This window comes from Alosa sapidissima, chromosome 12 (assembly GCF_018492685.1).
Source record: "Alosa sapidissima isolate fAloSap1 chromosome 12, fAloSap1.pri, whole genome shotgun sequence".
Lineage (NCBI taxonomy): Eukaryota > Metazoa > Chordata > Actinopteri > Clupeiformes > Clupeidae > Alosa > Alosa sapidissima.
Window position 1 is genome coordinate 23,049,589 of NC_055968.1, and position 19,922 is coordinate 23,069,510.

The 19,922-nt window shown below is 38.8% G+C and overlaps 2 protein-coding genes and 1 long non-coding RNA gene across 7 annotated transcripts in view; 1 reads left to right on the top strand and 2 right to left on the bottom strand.

The window, feature by feature from the left end:
• Window positions 1–1,799: 1,799 nt before the first annotated feature.
• Window positions 1,800–11,492, bottom strand: hsd17b7 (hydroxysteroid (17-beta) dehydrogenase 7). Of its 2 annotated transcripts, XR_006021203.1 has the most exons (10): window positions 11,340–11,492; window positions 10,613–10,816; window positions 10,070–10,162; window positions 9,812–9,926; window positions 6,232–6,426; window positions 5,694–5,798; window positions 5,437–5,493; window positions 3,514–3,612; window positions 2,833–2,987; window positions 1,800–2,790 (listed from the first exon to the last, which is right to left on the bottom strand). XR_006021203.1 is itself a non-coding variant. In XM_042057730.1 (9 exons), exons 1-9 carry the CDS (start codon window positions 11,375–11,377, stop codon window positions 2,886–2,888), a joined length of 1,008 nt encoding a protein of 335 aa, XP_041913664.1. In that variant the 5' UTR covers window positions 11,378–11,492; the 3' UTR covers window positions 1,800–2,885. The 2 variants fall into 2 exon arrangements, 1 of the variants encoding a protein (XP_041913664.1); XM_042057730.1 differs by having other exon boundaries at window positions 1,800–2,987.
• Window positions 3,802–12,266, top strand: LOC121678317. Its single transcript, XR_006021209.1, has 3 exons — window positions 3,802–3,814; window positions 10,275–10,282; window positions 12,187–12,266. It is a non-coding gene; the product is annotated as an uncharacterized LOC121678317 (long non-coding RNA).
• Window positions 11,844–19,922, bottom strand: part of ddr2a (discoidin domain receptor tyrosine kinase 2a) — a 61,185-nt gene continuing 53,106 nt past the window's right edge. For all 4 annotated transcript variants that reach the window (XM_042057668.1, XM_042057669.1, XM_042057665.1 and 1 more), the window contains 3 exons: window positions 18,136–18,370; window positions 16,427–16,576; window positions 11,844–14,094 (listed from right to left, as the gene is read on the bottom strand). In XM_042057668.1, coding sequence (XP_041913602.1) covers window positions 13,963–14,094; window positions 16,427–16,576; window positions 18,136–18,370 — 517 coding nt within the window. In that variant the 3' untranslated portion in view covers window positions 11,844–13,962. The remainder of the gene's footprint in view (window positions 14,095–16,426; window positions 16,577–18,135; window positions 18,371–19,922) is intronic.

A 19,922-nucleotide genomic window follows, 5' to 3' on the forward strand; every position in this document is an offset into this window, starting at 1 on the left:
GCCAGCAGGCTAATTTTCAACTGTAGTCCATTGGCAAGATGTTATACTAGGCACATGGTGGCTAAAAAAAAACCATTAAATCACATAGCAATTGACATACAGCAATAGAACATAATGCCATAATACTAGCTCCAATAAAACATTTAAAACATGTTTATCAAGACAAAGCCCAGAGTCAAAGATAACACCCAACTTCTTACATGTGGTTTTGACAAATGAGGAAAGGTGACCTAAGTTGTCAGTGAGGGTTGTTCCGAGATATAGACATAGACAAAATGTTTGGTCACATCTTCAGTAGAAATAGGCTAAGCAGTCGACAAAAGACATATTTCTGGCACGCATGCATAGAAGTGCTTAGAAACGTTTTGATGTTGTAGACCACGTAATAGTCTACTACAAAATAGAATGAAATTATGTTGCTGATGGCATCATCACAATGGGGTGTGATGCAGCATCAACAAAACGCAGCGTCATATGGGAACGGGACCACATACAAAACATCTCTGAACTAGATTGACTTTTAAATACACCTGTTAATTAAAAAAAGAAAACCCTCAGGAGTGAATCATGTCAAATTCCGTGAGCGAGGCAATGATTGAATCTTATGCTTTGATGTTTTTTGTGATGGCGACGTTTTTTATCTATTTCTGCGGTATGGTTTGGGCTTTTTGCAACCCAAAACTGAGCGGAATTGATGACGATATTCTTGAGTCCGAGACTCATTATCTAACATTTAACGACATTCCACTGGAGCATCTGGCTTCGCCAGAGCAACTGCAGAGAACACGGGACTGGATTGTAGAGACTTCAAAGTGCACTGCAGGGTTTGATACCACTTTAATAGACGACGGAGGAGAACGTAGGGGACGTCATACATTTACCTCATCATGAACATGAATGGACACATTGCTTTTCTTTAAAGTAACTGCTTTAGGCTATAGCCTGCTTAGTTTTTTGGAGCGGCCACAGAATGGAATAACAGCTTTTAGACAAACAGAGGTGATCTACAAGGCGGTCAGTGTCCTTCTTTAACCGAAGCTACTTTAATGAAATATAGGAAACCTGAAGATTTTGTATTAATAACAAATCAATAGAAGAGCACGTAATGGATGGGCTTATTCTTTCAGATTGTAATTGTCCTGTCTATCAGGCTATGAAGTTATGGAAGTGGGGGAAAACGTTTCACAATTAAAATGTGTTGCAGTGTTCCATTGCTGTTATTTACTTGGCTTTAGATCAGAAATGGTGCATAGCCTATAAATTCTGCAGGTTGATTGTGTGCATGTGTTCTTCCATACAGCTTTTGAAGTTCACTAACTGCTCTAAGTTTGGAGAAGCTCTACTGCTAAAATATCTTCATTAGCCTATACTGACCTTAGTGCTCAAATGTCATGAGGACAGTTCCACACACTGGAGCATGTTCGCCAGACGAGTTCCACATTAAAGCTCTAAAAAACATTGTCAGGCTTTACCATTTTTGTCTTAGAAAGCCCATTCCAACAAGGAGGAAATATTTATCTTCCAAAGTTTTTATTACACTGTTGGTACTATGAATCACAGTTTAACATTATTATTAACATATGTATACTATACATACATCACATATTCTGCATACATCATTCACAATATGTAATGCATTATGTAAAGAGAATGTACACAAAGGCACATTGCTTATTTTGTAAAGGGAATGTACACAAAGGCACTCTTTAACACATCTGAACAGTTACTGAAAACACAAAAAACATGAGTGGCATGTGAAAGACAATACATTCCAGAAGTGAAGCACACACTGTGCATCATGTTTTTAAATGTATTTTTTATTGATTAAAGCTTGCTATAGAATATGCCAACAACTAAATTAACTCAAGGTCATTATCTGGAAAATAACAGAAGATAAGAAAAGAACAGTTTTGAACATCAAATTTCATAATAAACGGGGAATGCAAGCTGCACACTTAACTGTAGAGAACCAGAGAATCATGCTATTGTGACACGAGTTCCCATGCCGACCGAGGTCGCGGCAATGGAAGGTGATGACACTGCAGACTCAGTGTCCCTGTGCCCCAGCCCGTCCTTTATTTGATTCCGGATGGCTGCTCTGTGTTCACAACAGAACAGAGAGGTTGAGAGGGACAGAGTGACATCATTCAAACCAGAACAGCTGGTTCTGCCAGAGGACAGTTCACAGTAATCAGCAAATAATTAGGACTGATGTTCAGGGCCTGTTCTGGTTTTAAACAGGATGATTCAGTCACAAAGATATACTGAAGATGTAATATAATGCATTAGATTAGACCTCACCTGATCAGCTCTTGCAGCCTGAAGGAATTGCAGAGCTAATGCAGCATCCTCCAAAGCAAACTTTACTGATTCCCCAAACTACTGGAATGTTAATTATCTTACAATTCCCTTAAAAGCCATATGATAAGATTTCACAAGACGTGGGAAAAGGAATTAAACCTCAATGTTGAATGTACCCCAAATGTTAGGCTTTAGGCAGTTTAAACATTTTATTTGAGGTTTGTTTTAGAAGGCTAACTTCAAAGAGGTGACAGACATATTTCTATTGAAAAAAAACAAAAAACAATCCTGTCACTGGCAAAATATTGCCAATATGTCATTGAATAGTGAAATGTGACATCAATAACTAAAAACTCTCAGGGAGTTCTAAACGAGGTAATTATTGCATGATCAGTTTCCTTGATAAATTAAATAAAGTTGGCAAAGCCAATATTGTCTTTTGTATTGCATCAGTAGGTGTGAACTCCTTGACCAAAGGACCTGAGGTGTGGGAACCAACACCCAACAACCAACACCTTGTTTGAGTTGGGACCAAAATAACCCTACAGATGATAGGATTTTGTTCAAATTACTGATGCCATATATTACTGATTCTGGCCTTCCTCTGCCAATTTCTTCCGTAATTTGTCTTCAAGGTCTCGCAGCTTTTTATAAAGGGCCTCTGACCAGTCTTCATCAATATCCATCTAGAGAGTGACAAAGATATTGATAGATGCGGTTAAGTGTGCTTTACATGACATAATGGTGTTACCTTAAAAATGAAAATATTAAATGAACAAGAGTAGACCATGCTATGATGCTTAGGATGGAAATAAATCATAATAACGTAAAAGAAAATAAAGGAAATAACTGAAACAGAGCCCTAGTTTACATGTCACTATGAAAGTGAGGCTCAACACTTTGTGAAAGATCATAAATATGTTTCTACTCTAATGTCCCATTGGTGTTAAAGAGCTATCCATATAAGTTAGCAATTGGTAGTAATGTTGAGTTGTTACAGGCTTTTGATAAGGTGTTTGTGTAATGTTCTAATGTCCAGTTTACATCAAATTGCACTGCTTTACCAGCACACATCATGCAACTTCTGACAAAGCTGTGCTGGCATGTATGGATTAGAGGTGGTTTTATGCGGCACTAAACCAGCCCATTTCCAAGGTGATTAAATTGAAAGGAGATAAAATAGTGATAAGCTGGAGGGTTGTCTGTTCTGACCTTATGAGGCTGAGTGTAGTTTTTGCCGAGCCCAGAGGTCAAACTGTGGTATTTGACCAGAGGATCCAGGGACTCAGGTTTCTGCATGAACAGCCAGAACTGCCAGAGAAAGAACAGGAAAAACAACAGATGAAATGACAGCTGAGTCACTGTGGACTGAGAGGAGAGCACTAAGGGTTGACCAAGGACATTACTGTGTATTCAATACGGGGACGGCTGACAGGGGTGTGTGTAAGGACAGATCAATTAATTGAGTCATATCCATCCTCTCACATAATCCTGTAAGAACATACAGTATATTGTAACTAGCTTTCTACCTGACCAGACACTCATTTCTGTTCAATCAACTATAATGTCAGTCCTACACAGTGGTATTGTTGTACATCCACCCCTTCCACACTGAAATCACATTTTTGCACCCAATTAATGGGACAAATTACAAGAGGTATTAAAATGGTGTTTAGGGTGTGTTCTTGCTTTGACTGATATATATATACTTTTTTAAAATAATTTGTTGTTGTTGTTTTTTATTCCACTCTTTAATCACATTTTCTTTTTCTGTTGTTATTTGATTGTTGTTTTTGTATTGTATTGATTGTTATCTCAGAGCATTGCTGTATAAAAGAGCTTAATATGACTGATCTTCCCTGAATAAACAATGGATGATGATGATGATGATGATTCCCAGTTCAGGGGAACCCAGTTGTAATGTAAGAGGCAGGGGATGCATGTTCTCAGACAGCTGTGCCTGACATATTTGTGTAGAGGGGTTGGAAGAAGTTGATGTGTGGGAGAAAGAAAATTACTGACAGGGCTACCACAAAATAAATGGCCTACAGCCTATAAATTGAAATGAAAGTCACTGACTTTTGCATTTTTGGTTCATGTTTGAGTGTGACTAACAAGAAAAGCCCCACGCTTTTAACAGGCGCAATATACTAGATAAGTGAGTCAGAGTGTGTCAGAATTTATATTCCTTTATAGCGTTGTCTTATGTTTAGTTAAAGGGAGTACATTTCACTTTCAGTTTGGCGACAGTAACTTTACTGTCGCCAAACTGAAAGTGAAATTTACTCCCTTTTACTAAACATTAGACAACGCTATAAAGGAATTCCTTATGGCACCTACAATGTTCGCTTTCACTCTGTAGACGAAGTTAATGTTAAAAGACAGCTAAATTAAGTTAAGTAAGCTACACAGTGTGTTTGCTTTACATTACATTCAGAACATTAACTCAATTGTAAGATATGCAATCTTGCTGACATGTGCCTACATTAAATTTCCAAGACAAGTTGAAGCACCCGACTTAAAAACCTAAGATGGTAAAATACCAGTGTCATCAAAAGTGTTTTAAGTGAATGTATTCTATAATTCATAGTGCAAGTGTGGTGTAGCCTTCCAAGCGTCTGGCTGGCGGAAAATCAAGGCTGCCGCATATCTTGAGGTTACAGGTAACAGGAGCAACTAACGCTGATTAAAATGCATGTTTTCATGTGCACTAATTTTAAAAGTGATAAAACTGCCATACGTTGGTCTAAACACAAGAGGGTGTTTTTAAACAAATATCAGCAAAAAACTTTAAGAGTCAAAATGGGTCCAAATGTCACTAGAGAGCACTGTAAATAGATAGCCTTCCATTTAATGAGGCAATAACGGACACAGCATGAAGTATTGCTAACAAACATGTTATAGCCTTTAACTAACTGTTTCATCTATACCGTCTGTATAAATGATATTAGTAGAAATTGTTGTGCAGATCATAAGTGATTTCTACGATAGAATATGGTCTGAGTAACATTCAATAATTTAGATATTTTGAGTCAACGGTCAAGTTAGATATTTTGATCTATTTGGAGAGGCTTGATACCGTATGGTTGTCTGTTGATAGGAAGAATAGTAGGTTAATACACACAGTACACATACCAATGCCTCTGCTCCGTTGTAAGGTGTCAAGGTGAACGTGTTGGTGAAGATTCTAATCTGTTCAAACAGAAGACAAACAAAGAAGACGGTAAAATAGTTCAAATATATAAAAGTCCTACAGTTTTCCAACATGATAAGCACAATGCAACCAATGGCAGGAACACAATGAGTAAGTCCAATCATTTCTGTAAGTTGAATTTTATCTGGATTTATTTTACAGGTATAATTATAATGATTGTGGCAAGTTTTCCACTCACCAGCCACAAAATGGGCATAAACAGTGTCCAAAAGAAGGATGGCAGGATCCCATATGTGAGATTGGTCATTACCAGTCCTGGGCAAATCACAGACGAATACAAGCCCTGATGGACAGGGCAGAAAATTATAAAGGTGTAATATTTTTTTTCTGAATAATCACAGATCATCCAGAAAAATTACATTTGTGAAATATGTCAGACAAAAGAAGAACAATGATTGTGTTTACAGCGTAGCCAAAATGACCTGTCCTCATCCGTCAACACACAATACGATTTTTACTTTATTACTGTGAGTATTGAGTGCAAATGTGTGTATGTACCCTGCTCTGTTCCTCTCTTGCCTTGAATCTATGTTACCTCAATATTACCCACAAAGATTTCTCTGCAGTTTGTAGTTACCCACTACCGACTCAGAATTCACTACAATAAAAGCTCTGGGGCTATCTACAAGAAACAAACACTATCACTACAATAGAAGCTTAGGCCACAGCACACAATGTCATGTCACCCAGCAAATATGGGTATGAGCTGAGCCCACCTGCTGATTGTGTTTGCGGTTCAGAGCAACACTGAGCAGGTCTGAGGCGTACTTGGAGGAGCTGTAAGGCTCTGTGCCCTTCAGGTGCTGAAGGTCCTCAAGGCTGAAGGCAGATCGGTGGGCATTGCTGGACGATGTCCAAATCACCTGCGAGGCTTGATCAGGCTTACATAATAAAGGCTCCAGCTCTCTGACCTGCAACAGATCAGGTGACAACAACAAAAAAAAAAAAACAGGTTACTGTGAGACAACCTGAAAGTGATTATGCCCGACATCTCAAGTTCCTGGGTCTCAGAAAGAACACATCCGAGCATCTGAGTAATTGTTATGGGTTCAACTGAGTACAGGCTCTTGATAATGCATGTACTGGCTGCTTGTTTGTTGGAAAAAATCTAAATAAAACCATTTCCATTGAATAATCTTAGTGATGAAACAACACAGTGCATTCCAAACTACTTGTTACTTGATGATGATGAAACATGATACTTGAGAATACTACAAACTCGGGTATCTGTGTAATCAGGGTTCTAAATTAACTTTTTTGATCACCTGCCAATGTGGCTGGTAACTTTCTAAAGTTACTAGCCATTCAGAATTTCTGCTAGCCAATTTGTTTCCGGTAAAAATAAGATAATTATGAGTTTATGAGATGAGTGTCACTGAATGCATTTGATCTTTATTAACATTGTTGGCATGGATATACTATCTATATCAATTTCTCTGTCGATATCCTCATCCCCTGCTCCATTCCTCTTCTCGCCCCCATAAGTCTGTCCCAACCACCGCCGCATTTAGTTTAATCTTAACTTAATAAAAATGAGATATCAATTATCATCAACAATGACAAGCCAGCTGGAAGCTGCTACTCATTTTCTCTCCCACTCACGTGTGCTCAGACGCGTTCTCAATTAAATGCAGTAGCATACAGTGTTGGGAGTAATGCATTAAAAAAGTAATGTAATTACAGTAATGCATTGCTTTTTTGCTGTAATGCAGTAATGTAAGGCATTACCAATACAATTTCAGTAAAATTTTACTCGGTACAATTCTCAGTAACTGAAGTTACTTTGCTTTTTAATCCAAAATTGAGAAATGCTCAATTGGCACCAGAGAAGATTATCCAAGAATTTAAAAAAGTCATCTATGCTGGTCATGGAATTTGATTGCCTTGTTTAGATGACTGTAGAAAGGGAATTTAAGTTATCTCTGCCATTCATGCAACAGATCTAACATGGTTAGGCTATACTTCTCATTTCAAGCAGTGAGAATAACTAAAATGTTGCTTTTACAGACAAAGATCATAGCCATTATTCTCAAACTATTTGCATTAAGTCTACACCACTGTAAGTGGAAGTAAAGGCAACCAGCAATGATGAAAACCATTTAAAGTCAACATACAATTTCACTATGGCTATATTTTACTATATTAAGTTGTGAGTGACCTTTGGCATTTGGGGCCAACATTGTCCCATGAGCCATAACTGCAACCATTATATTTTTCTTTTGTTAGCCTTAAGCCTAGCTCAGTCATTATGCCATACCACATCACCTCCTGCCGTGTAATGAGCTGCATTGAACACATGAAGATCTATTAAGAACACCAAATCCATATTTCCTATTATTTTGAGTAAGTAATGTAAACGTAGTGTAATGCCTTACAATTCAAATACAGTAATATTGTAATGTAACAAATTACTTTGAGATGACAGTAACAAGTAATAAATAATGCATTATGCTTTTGAAGTAACTTGCCCAACACTGGTAGCATAGGGCCTACGTTCAAGTTGGATCTTTATAGAGAGGACCCGAAAAGTATCATCTTTATGTAGCATGCTGTTGGTGCATGTTTACATTGTATTACATTGTATACTTTTACTTGCAGTAAAAAACAGTTTGCAGTCCAGCTAGGCCTACTATTTATTGGCTAAATATTGGTCCCTCCTCTGTCTCTATGCACAGTGCGTGATGCGTGTGGTGGTGGTGATCACTAATCAGGCAACTTTTTAAAACTGATAATTTTCGCCTATACAAGCTTCTCACGTTCCTCTCCATCTTCAGCTATAGACAATAAAATAAACGATCTTGCTGCTTCAGGTTTTGCGGCCTCCACTACATGACATCAGCCTCCCACAAAGGAAATAGGCTAGGTAAACACAATGTGCTAATTGCGTTAATATTTCGTTACGTGTTATGTATTTGTGTTATGTACATGTGTTATGTACTTTTTACTTTACTTTACTGGCTAACTCCCTCCTCCTTCAGTCTATGCTCCCTGCTCTGGCTCCGTTCGTTCTTCTAATTCCTTGAGTTTTCTGGTAGACGCTCCGTTCGTTTCAGTCTCTCGCGCTGGTTTCACTCCAATCTGCGCGCAGTCAATGGGCGTATCACGTAGCATTACGGCACAGTGGTCATGGGAAATGTAATGTTGGAAGTAGGCCTACTGCCAGGGGGGATATATGACCGAGAGCACGTAATGCTTCATGCATCACCAGCCAAACTGGCTAGTAAGTTTTTATTAACACCCGCCAAAATGAATTTTAACCCGCATTTGGCAGGTTGGCAGGTGTTAATTTAGAACCCTGTGTGTAATCATGAGATATCTCTCAGAATCTACTCTCTCCCATACTAGTCTATCAGACTCCTGTGCTTGGTGATTCTGATGAAATATCCAGAGAAGACAAAGAGAACGAATACCAAGTGTTTTTTTTTCTGTACAGACTGCTCAACCTGCATTGTTTTGTAGCTCCCGTAAGGCTGTGAAAGAGAACTGACTGGTTCTGTCACCCACCGAGGGACACGATGCTCACAGCTGCCTACTGTTTGGGTAGTCTAGTGTGACTGACCACCAAGTGGAGAACGAAAAGGACGGAGCACAAATAGGAAAACAAGCCCTCGGAGCCGCCTGCAGCCGAGGCAGTAAGTGATACCATGGGCCCTCCTCCTGAGGGAGGCAACCTGGTCTGCTCTACCCCTGAAAGTTTAATGCAGGCATTCTGACTGGCTTGCTGAAAACACAACACCACTCAGCTTGGATGTCCATCTGGTGAGCATTTCTTTACCTTATAATCTCAGGGGAGCCGGAGAGAGAGAGAGAGAGAGAGAGAGAGAGAGAGAGAGAGAGAGAGAGAGAGAGAGAGGTCTCTATCAGCACAATTCTCCAAATTATTTGAAACCACAGAAACATTTTCATTGTAGTCTATGTCAGTTACTTATGTGAGTAGCTGACAAGTAAGGGGCCCTGAGATGGGTTATCTGACCTTCACAGACTGAAAATGGAACAAGTAAAAGGTTTTCTGTTATTAATTGAAATACCAACATGCTAGAGGGATACTGGATGCTAAAATAGTTTGGGAGATACCTGTTTTTGTTAAACCATTTAATCAAGAAGAGTTTTGTGTTGGTAAAGATAATCAATTTCATGAAAGAGGACAGATGACAAAATGAAAAGAAAAACTACTGCTAAACTTTTAAGCATATTTATAGTTTGTAAAGCAGACTGTATGGAAATAACCCAGAACCACATATTGATTTAATGCTATGCTATTTTGATAGGTTAATTTGCTGAAATCAGATTGCTCACCAACAGGAAATGTCCAAATAGATTGGTGGCAAAAACCTCCTGTAGTCCATCTGAGGTAACGTTGTCTGTTTGGGTAAGAATGCCCTCGGCTGTTGCAAACATATTGATAACATTGCTGCAACAAAAACATAAATTAATCATAAAAGAAAACCATCCTCTGCAAGTCTGGTAGACTATGTCATGATACATGCAGACACACACTAGAACCAACAACTAAACCTTTAAATCAGCTGCACTCTGTGTCCGCAAACTTCTCACCATGAGAACAGACCCTTGAAAAAGGCTTTGATATCCAGTTGAGGATTGGGCATGATTCCAGCATTAAGGTAGATGTAGTCCAGTCTGCTATACCTGTAGAGAACACAATAATGTGAGATTAGGGATGATACTGACCAAGGCTGGATGAGGGTGATACTCAGGATGACATCAGGAGACATGTTAAAGTCTGCATGATTTGTAGGAGTGTTAGATGTTGAAATTTAAACTATGTTAATTTAAAAAAGTACCTGTATAGGCAAGTTATTACTCACTTATTACATGACCTCTCTTAAATTAAAGGACTAGCGTGGTTCTCTTAGATGCATTGAGTATCACAAATTCATTTCTTCCCTGGAGAATATTCCATTCTCAACTTGACACATGATTACTCATGTCATCAGTAATGAGTGAATGAGAATGAGTAATGCTAGAGAACAGGTTTGGGACCTCTGGTGATAACTCTGTCTTGTTTGTGAAGATGCAATTGATTTGCTGTGCCATGAATTAAACTCTTTTTTTTTTTAATCTGATACCCCTTCCTACCTTAATTTGACCTCTTGGGCTGCATGGAGAACTGAGCGGATGTTGCCCACGTCTAGTTTAAGCAAGGCCACCTCAGAATCGGGGTGAGAGGTCAGTAGAGCCTGTTGGGCAGCCTCGGCCCTCTTCATGTTCCTGCAAGCCAGGCACAGCTGGATCTGACTGTCCTGAGTCAGGAGCCGCTGGCACAATGCAAGGCCGATACCACTGTGGGGACAAGTGACACCAGTAGGCCTACAAAGTGCTGATAAGGTCACATTATTGGACTTAACTGCCAGCATAGTTAGCATCATGAGTCAATGGATGGAAACTGATTGTCCTGTCCTATTTCAGATTTAGAGATGAGTAATGTTGTTGATGAGTAAGTTTACTTGTTTGGGAAAGTTCCCTGCCCAAAAGATAGCCTATCCTAAACATTGGGTAGGCTAAAATGTATTTGTCTAACTAACAGAGAGTAATCTTTTAACATTGCAATTACGTTTGAACATAGGGCATCCATTTAAATGTGAAAATATAACACTATGACACTTACAGAAACGCAACCTGACAAGTTTAACAAGTCAAATTATGTTTATAATATACGTCGTCTTTCTTATAAGCATACCTGCTAAATAACAGTGAAAACAGCCATCCACCCATGACACATGTGGGGCACAACTTGTTTAATGCTACGGTGGTCTTACACTTTCCGTCCTCTAGTGTAGAGCAAAGTAAGAAACGTTTAGTTTACCTGTTTGCACCAGTCACCAAAACAACTTGCCTCATCATTTTGACATATAGCCTATCAAATATCTAATATCTATAAATACGCGGCTTTGGTTTTCAATCATTCATTTGCACGTCGGAACGCTGGTGTCCTCTCCACAGCGTTCAGCTGGTCATATCCGTGTCATGCTCCGCCTCATGGTGTGATTGGATGTCACAGCTCCTTTAACCAATAGAGTTGAGCTCCAGTTTGGCCTGCTCCAATACAAACCTGTTGCGAGCAACACATGTTATAAGCCGGTCTCCAACATTTTTTCCCCCTAGAGCTCATGTTTTATGGTAGGCTAGCATGTATTCACTTATAGTAGCTTGTGAACTTTTGGAAACCTATGAGCTAAGCTACCAGACCAAGTGAGACTCAAACCAAATTGATCAGTCATTTTTTATTTTGTCAGTGACAAATATTTATACAAACCAGTCCAACCAATGCATTTTCATATAAACTATATGAGGATAACAAATAACTGAATACAATGAATAAAGCTGAATTTATTAAAGCAGTAACACAGAGATGACCACTATACAATATTTACTGTACATAATTAAGTCAGTATCAATAAACTTTTTATATATATATAATTAAAACCATTATACAAAGATGATGCAAAACCCATCAGGTACAGATAATATGGCGAATAAGTCTTATAATTCATACAAATAGCCTACAATAAAATGTTACCACTTGAAAATCAATCACCAAAATGATGAATAGGCTAAATCTATTGTATGTGCAGCCATACTTTCAAATTCAAATTAAAGAGAGGAAACAACAAACTGGGATACATACAACAGAAACAAACTGTCATACTGAGTATGCACATGCTGGAATTAGCCTACCTGTAAGACCATATCTACAATGCAATCTTAACATTCTTTGGCTCAAAGTTCAAAGATAGCTACAGTGGGTCCATGAGATATTAAATATATGTCCTTTTAGTGTGTTACATTATACATTGTCATAAATACATCTTTAATGAGAATCTAGACATCTGGAAGCTTCCACAGACAAACGTGGAGATGTGACCCTAAAATCATCTTTAATTTTTCTGAACATCACACGAACCTTCTACCAAATTTACATGACCTCTCATTCCATTTGCCATTTCTAAAGCTGAAGATACAAATGCCATATATCCCACATAACTTATACTCCTCTCTCAGTTCATAGTAGTTGACATTACCTGCAAGTTAGAAACAAAAACCCAGCTTGCACACGTTTTCACTTATTTCCTTAGAATGCAGAACAATATGTCAAAGCCTAACTTACAATAAACCACCATAGTGCATCTCTAAAGAAGTCCAGTTTTTTTTTTTTTTTATCAGAAGTCTATGTTTACACGCATGTGGTCAGATCAGTGTTTTATGAAGACCTTAAATCCAAATGAAAAAGCTTTTTTTTTTAGTTCTCCTGTATGGAGGAAAATTGGGATTTACATTCATAAATGCATGAGAAAAAACATAAGTAAAGTATGAATATAAATGTCATTAGGAGCTTTGTAGTCTAGATCCACATACAGTAAGACTAAATACAGACCATAATTGAACATTTTAAATGAATGGCATATTCTCATTAATGACTGAATCCATCATTCATGGTGATGCAATTCTAAAAATAGCATTTACTGAATTTGGTTTATAATCCTTGATAAACTTCACATCCACATTTTTATTTGAATGCCCTATAAGTATGATTTATTTTCCATCAAAACGTTATGTATTTTACAAGAATCATACTTGTGCAATAACAATGTCAGAATGATAGGAAACTACATTATCTCTGGACACAAGCAAAATGGAATATGTTTGTGAGATTATTAAACAAACGTAAAAAAATCATTTTTGAGACAACATAAATATTAATTTATACACTGTAGGTAGTTGTAGTGACATTTCTGACTGATAATTGTTGAGGATTTAACACAGTATCAGTCTTTTAAACTATGAACATGTGAACAAGTGATTTGCATGCATACAGTATGTGGGCTGATTCCATTTTTAACGTCTAGAAAAAAGTTTTCATAAATAATGAAAAATAAGTGTGTCTCTGTTCTGCTGTGCTGCACAGTGGTGCAGTTTGCTGCACAAATAATATGACTAGATAACAATAAGCAAAAGAAACATTCTTACATTTGTCAAAATACACTCTACACAATTCTCTACATTACCCATTGAACAGCATGTACTATTTACATTCAAGCTGTCTTCAAAATGAAAACATTTGAAAAACATGAGATCATTCTATGTAAATATCTTTTTTTGCATTCTTTGTACATTAGTTTGGGGACATCTTTATTGACAACAAACCTATGGCTATAAAACCGTGAATTTTATTTGACAAAAAGTGCCTAAATGCTACATTTCTTTGGTTTGTATCTATTTGGCTTTCTACTGCCACCCAGAGGTGCTGACGTGAAGTTACTTTTGCAATGGATTGACAAGCAATCCCTGTTAAACACAGGGGGAGTCATTTTGTGAGTGTTTGTGTGTGCATGTCTGTGTCTGTTCACCGGTATTGTTTGCTGTTTGGAGTCCTGCGGGCACACAAAGTGTCTCTGGATGTGCCTGTTGTGGCATTCAAGGGGACACCATTAAACCTGGCATTCCAGAAGAATGCAATGGATTTCCTGGAAAGAAGGACGCTCCTTGGTGTTCCTGCGCCAGCAACTCAACATGAGCTTGTAGAGTGGATCTGTACACATGGCCGGTTGTGGTAAGTAGATCTATAAAGATAAAAATTAGCCTTTCAATAAAGCACTTAAAGCTGTGACTCTTACAAAGGACAATGAAAGACAAAAAGGTCATTATAGTTAATCGCTGAGGCATGCCTGTTGTGTGTGTGTGTGTGTGTGTGTATGTGTGTGTGTGTGTGCAGTATATAAGTATATATACTCTTTTGATCCTGTGAGGGAAATTTGGTCTCTGCATTTATCCCAATCCGTGAATTAGTGAAACACACTCAGCACACAGTGAAGACACAGTAAGGTGAAGCACACACTAATCCTGGTGCCTGCAACAACAGCGGCACTCGGGGAGGGGTTAGGTACCTTGCTCAAGGGCACTTCAGCCGTGCCTACTGGTCGGGGTTCAAACCGGCAACCCTTTGGTTACAAGTCCGAAGCGCTAACCAGTAGGCCACGGCTGCCCCCTGCATGCGTGCATTCATGCGTTTGTGCGTGTGTGTGTGTGCAGGGGCGTAGCACAAGATTCTGGGCCCCTGCATAGGCAGTCCTGATGGGCCCCCATGTTCCTCAACCCAGATAAAATAAAATATATTCCAGACCCTGTGTGTGTGTGTGTGTGTGTGTGTGTCTGTGAAATGAGACCTTCAACTACCTAGGTCACAAATGCAACATGTCTGGAGAAGGGAGTCAGCAATTGACAGACATCACATCCGTTTATGACTAGACTGGATCACATTGATGGATCACCTCATTCTGTTGTCATGAAACTGCAAGCAGTAAGAGACATGGGCCCAGTTTCCCGATAACGACGGAGACACGCTCTTACGAGGGTTTTCTACGATTCATCTTACGATCGTTCGTTTGGTTTTTCCGACTGTTTCCCGAACATGCTCGTAGCGTGAACGCGCGTGCACTGCTCTTAAGATGCTCTTACGGGGAGCTGTCCACGTTAATAGTTCTGAAATATCCTCTGATTTGACGGTGATGTCAGGTGACTGCACGTCACAGCTATAGGCCTACCATTTAAACTTCGGATCTACACAGCATTAATTCACATCAATACGAAAATAGAAACACTTTGACATCTGCATGTAAGCATCCCAAGTAGGTTATATACCACACAGACATAAATAATTGTAATTATTTTAAGATTAGATTGTTGCACCATGCAATATTTTTTTGCGGTGTCACTTAAGAACACGTTTGAAGATAAGAAAGAAGTCGAGTAAGAAAGTGAGGAAATGTGTAGGCTTAGATTTTGATGCAGTAGGCTACAGACTAAACCACTTGTTGCTTTCTCTGCTTTTTACCTCATAGGCCTAATAAAATATAGCCTTCAATTAGCAAAGATAATGTCAAAATATTCTGGCAACGTCTCGTTTCATAACTTGATTGCATTTTTGTCCGCTTTTCATCACATTATTATGACCATTAAATGTGGGCTATGCTGTTTTGCACGCTAAAATCTAATTCATCACAGGTAAACACAATAAAGAATGGGAACGTAAGTTGGATTATGTATTCTAAGTTGTAATTCCTCTGTATGTCCTGTTGGTGACCTCAGTGAGAAGTACTGTTAAGACGCTCTTAGCCGGTAACGAGAACTCTGGAGCACTCGTAGATCTACGAGTGTTTTCACGACGTTCTTAAGCTACGATGGTTTCGGGAAACAGTCGGCAAATCTTAAGACGTTCGTAAGAGGGACTGTACGACGCTCTTAGGCTTAAGATGCTTTCGGGAAACTGGGCCCAGATCTATAAACACACTACTGTCCATTCTAAATGCTTGAATTTGGAAATCCAAACACATGAGACATTGTCACTATCTCTCTGAATGACAAAAAACTATTTGAGATATCATGATCATTTGATATTTATGCAAGACTCTCACTGTAAAACAACTATCTAAAATACCAGTCTTTGATCTCTGCCATTGAGGATCTAGGATACAAACACAGCTTATTGTCCTTGTTTGGTAGCCTTGGTCATGTACATGTTTGTAGTCCATGGACTTTGCACAGAGGAGCATATTAAACAAAGGCCAAACAGTTGGCCAAGTTTTGTTCTATATCAGCATTTGAACCATGCTTGTTAACTGGAAAAGTTATTTCCTGTAACCTTGAACCCGTAAAACTCATAATAGACTGCTGAACTGCTTATATCTGTTGGATTATTCAGAAAATACACAAAATAAAACTGCATTAGAATCAAACTAAGTATATAAAACTGTGTGTGTGTGTGTGTGTGTGTGTGTGTGTGTGTGTGTGTGTGTGTGTGTGTGTGTGTGTGTGAGAAAGAGAGAAAGAGAGAGTGAGAGAAAGAGAGAGAGAGAGCTCAAATGTCAGCATTTAACATCTACATTTAGCACCAACCTGGCGTTTTTGGTCTCTGAAGAACTCTCCGGTGTTCTCGATCACCTGCTCATCGGAGAGCTGGGAGTAAGGCTGCTCTTTGCAAAAGGTCAGCGTCTCCCAAAGCGTCACCCCAAAGGCCCACACATCACTGGCCGTGGTGAACTTTCCCTGCACAGGTAAGCAAACATGTACACATGATCAAAGAGAATTTATTGCATCATGTCACACACCCAAAATGACAGGAATATTTCAGATGAATGTTAGCAAACTAGTCAGGTTTATATTGTAACAGATGGAGCCATCTTAAAGGACAACTCTGATCTAAGAACAACCTAGGGTCTATTTTTGGATGATAGAGTGTAATCTTTCATTGAGGACCAAAATGATGTTACGGTTATTGGGACAGTTTTGAGTAAGACCTGATTTTGCATTTACAACAAAATACTGTAGCATATGGAATAGCCTTCGGGGGCAGTAACAAAGTCGCTCCGTCAAAGTAATTCACTCTTTTAAGCCATTTACTAGGCACAAAAAAATCACATCTATTCTGAAAAGGGTCTCTGCAGGCAGACTGATGTATTATAAAAGTTTTACCTTCATAAGTGTAAAGAAAAAGTATAACAAAAGCACTGTTTGAGCACTGTTTGAGCAGTGAGTGTATTACCGTAATATTATTCCAGTATTACCAAACTCTTCTTGTTTCGTGTCCATTGACAGTAGCTTGTGCTATATTCAGTAATCGACTTGTACAGACTTTTCTTAGCAAGATGGCGGCAACCAGAATAGTAGTAAGGTAATGCACTGACAGCACAAAGAGTCATTTTTTATACCCCTCCATTACACATGCTGTTTTTATTTACATTTTACACAGCGTTCCACCTTTTTTGAAAATGGGGTTATACATCGAGTAATACATTTGAGTAACATCTTTAAGTTTTTACATCTGCGTGAAATGTTAACACTTTAACATAAAAAGGTTCAAGACATCTGTCAATACTACAAATGTTTTATATCTTATGTCCACCTTTATTTTTGATGACAGACTCAATCCTCCTCAATGGAGAATATCAGTGTTACTCACATTTCTGGAGAGATACTTGGATGTTTGTTAATATTTTTTCAGCTACTCTTTGTTAGAGTTGCTCTACCTGTCTTTTCATCCCAAGGTGACATACTTGACTAGGTCATATATTCAAATCTATCTTCTCTAGAAACACTTGCATGTTTATTTTTGCATGATGGTGACCATGTAGTGCATAACGCATATTCATGCGTTTAGGCTAATTGGAAATCACAGGTGTGCTCAATTGTGTTTCAGTGATCACAGATTTATTAACTTGTAAGTGAATTTTACTTTTGTTGCGCTGAGATTCTTCTTTGAGGCCTGCATTTTAAATGTAGTGTTCCCAAAATATCTGGTATTGATTGTTCACAATAGGAAATCCTTTACTTGTCAACTAGGCTGCAGATATTTTGAATCATTTGACACAGTGGTCTACTTACTTCTGTTGAACAGTGTGTGTGTGTGTGTGTGCTTGTGCAAAATTCCAGAATTGAATTGAAACTGGCTCTTAAATTCCAATTCAATTCTTGAATTTCACTTGCATTTCAATTGAGGTAGCAAGCAGGAATTCGAATTGTTCACAACCCTGGTGTGTGTGTGTGTGTGCGTGTGTGTGTGTGTGTGTGTGTGTGTGTGTGTGTATGTTTCTTTCTATCAGCCTCACCAGTAGGATGCTCTCCCAGGACATCCAGCGGATAGGCAGCACTGCTCGACCCTGGATGCGGTAGTAGTCCCCACTATACAGGTTACGGCTCATGCCAAAGTCGGCAATCTTGATGGTGTAGTTCTTGCCCACAAGGCAGTTGCGGGTGGCCAGATCGCGATGGACAAAATTCAGTGAAGAGAGATATTTCATCCCTGAAGCAATCTGGGTGGCCATGTACAGCAGATTACGGTAACTGGGGAAAACAATGAAATTAAAAACAATACATTTATTAAAATGCGTCACAAATTAAATTCAATTTATACATTTAAATTGATATAGTATGTCCTGTTGGAGAACTGAAAATTACAAACAAGACATGAACAAACAGATCTGTATTATGGCCTCCCAGCTGTTTGTTTCGTGTTTTGTTGACAAAATCACGTTAACTTGGTTGGCTGTCTGATAAGCAGAGCCGTGATGTGTTTATTTTTTATGACCGCCTGTTAGCGAAGCGGTCATATAATGATTGTCAAAGTTTTTTTTTTCCTCATCTACTTCCTGAATTTTTGGTCAACGATACCCGGGACACCGAAACACCGGTGCACATGAAATTTGGTGGGTATGTAGCCCCACTAGACTTTTACGGAAAAATTTTGTTTCGTCCCCGGGGGCCACTACCTGAACCGTGGCACTGAGGATGAAGAATCTTTTATGGTATGTTGGTCTCAAGGGTCCACATCAACCTGACCCATAATCACTCATTTGTGATTTGCACCCCCCCCCCCTGCACCAAATTTTACGTGTATGATTGACCTGGCATTCTCTGGGGGTATGCCAAGTTTCGTAGAATTTCATCCATGGGGGGGTCTAAAAAAAATTAGGTTATGTGTACATTTAGTGACTGTACACTCATTGGCCTGTAGATGGCGGTGCACACATATACACATGCACACACACACAGGCACCCACATACTATCGGTATTACAACGGCATAATACATAATTACAAATTCAGTAGGATTAAAAGAAAGCCAAAATAATATTCATCATCATCATGGCTGCATTTCCAGTATTGGCGATAAGTAGTCGTTTGTCCACTAGATGGCGCATCGTTGCAGTGAGCCGTAATTTTGTTGGAAGTTAAAAGTGGGTTGGAAAAACAATGTAGGCCTACGCTTAAACAAGGACTGTAGTTTACCGCAGAGAACGTCTAATAAGGATAGGACGATGTTCACATGAAATGTAATTCCCATTTCTTCTTGACGCCGAAATAAATCTGAGGATGTTTATCGGACATGCTTGGTTTTCACTGCAGGTATTTAATCTTATAATATCAATAAGGACCTAGGTAATGTTACCGTTAGCGTTGGTTGAGTGATGGAGGCCAATTTGATTGATTGCATTTGTAGAAAACTATAAATGCGGTTATACCAAGCAAATTGATAGCAGCACTGTAATTGTAACTGTGACTGTCATTTGTTGCACGTGCTACAAAAATCATTCGGTGCAATGGAAGATTTACCAACATTACACCGGTCTGATACAGTTTTGCCTATATGTGTGACTGAGACGCCTGTTTATTTGTTTTAAGTGCGTGCAGGGTGTGAGAGGGGAATCGATGTGCTTTGATTCCAGCTTGGTAGTTGTAGTCTGTGAAATTAAAAAGCACGTGTGTGTGAAGTATCCAAACAATGACACCTTCATTTCATTATGGCTGCTTTAACACACCTTACTGTGTAGTGGGTCCCATTTAGAAGTGGCTACTTCATTCGCGCTTTCCTTGACTCATGATGGAGCTGCGTGAAT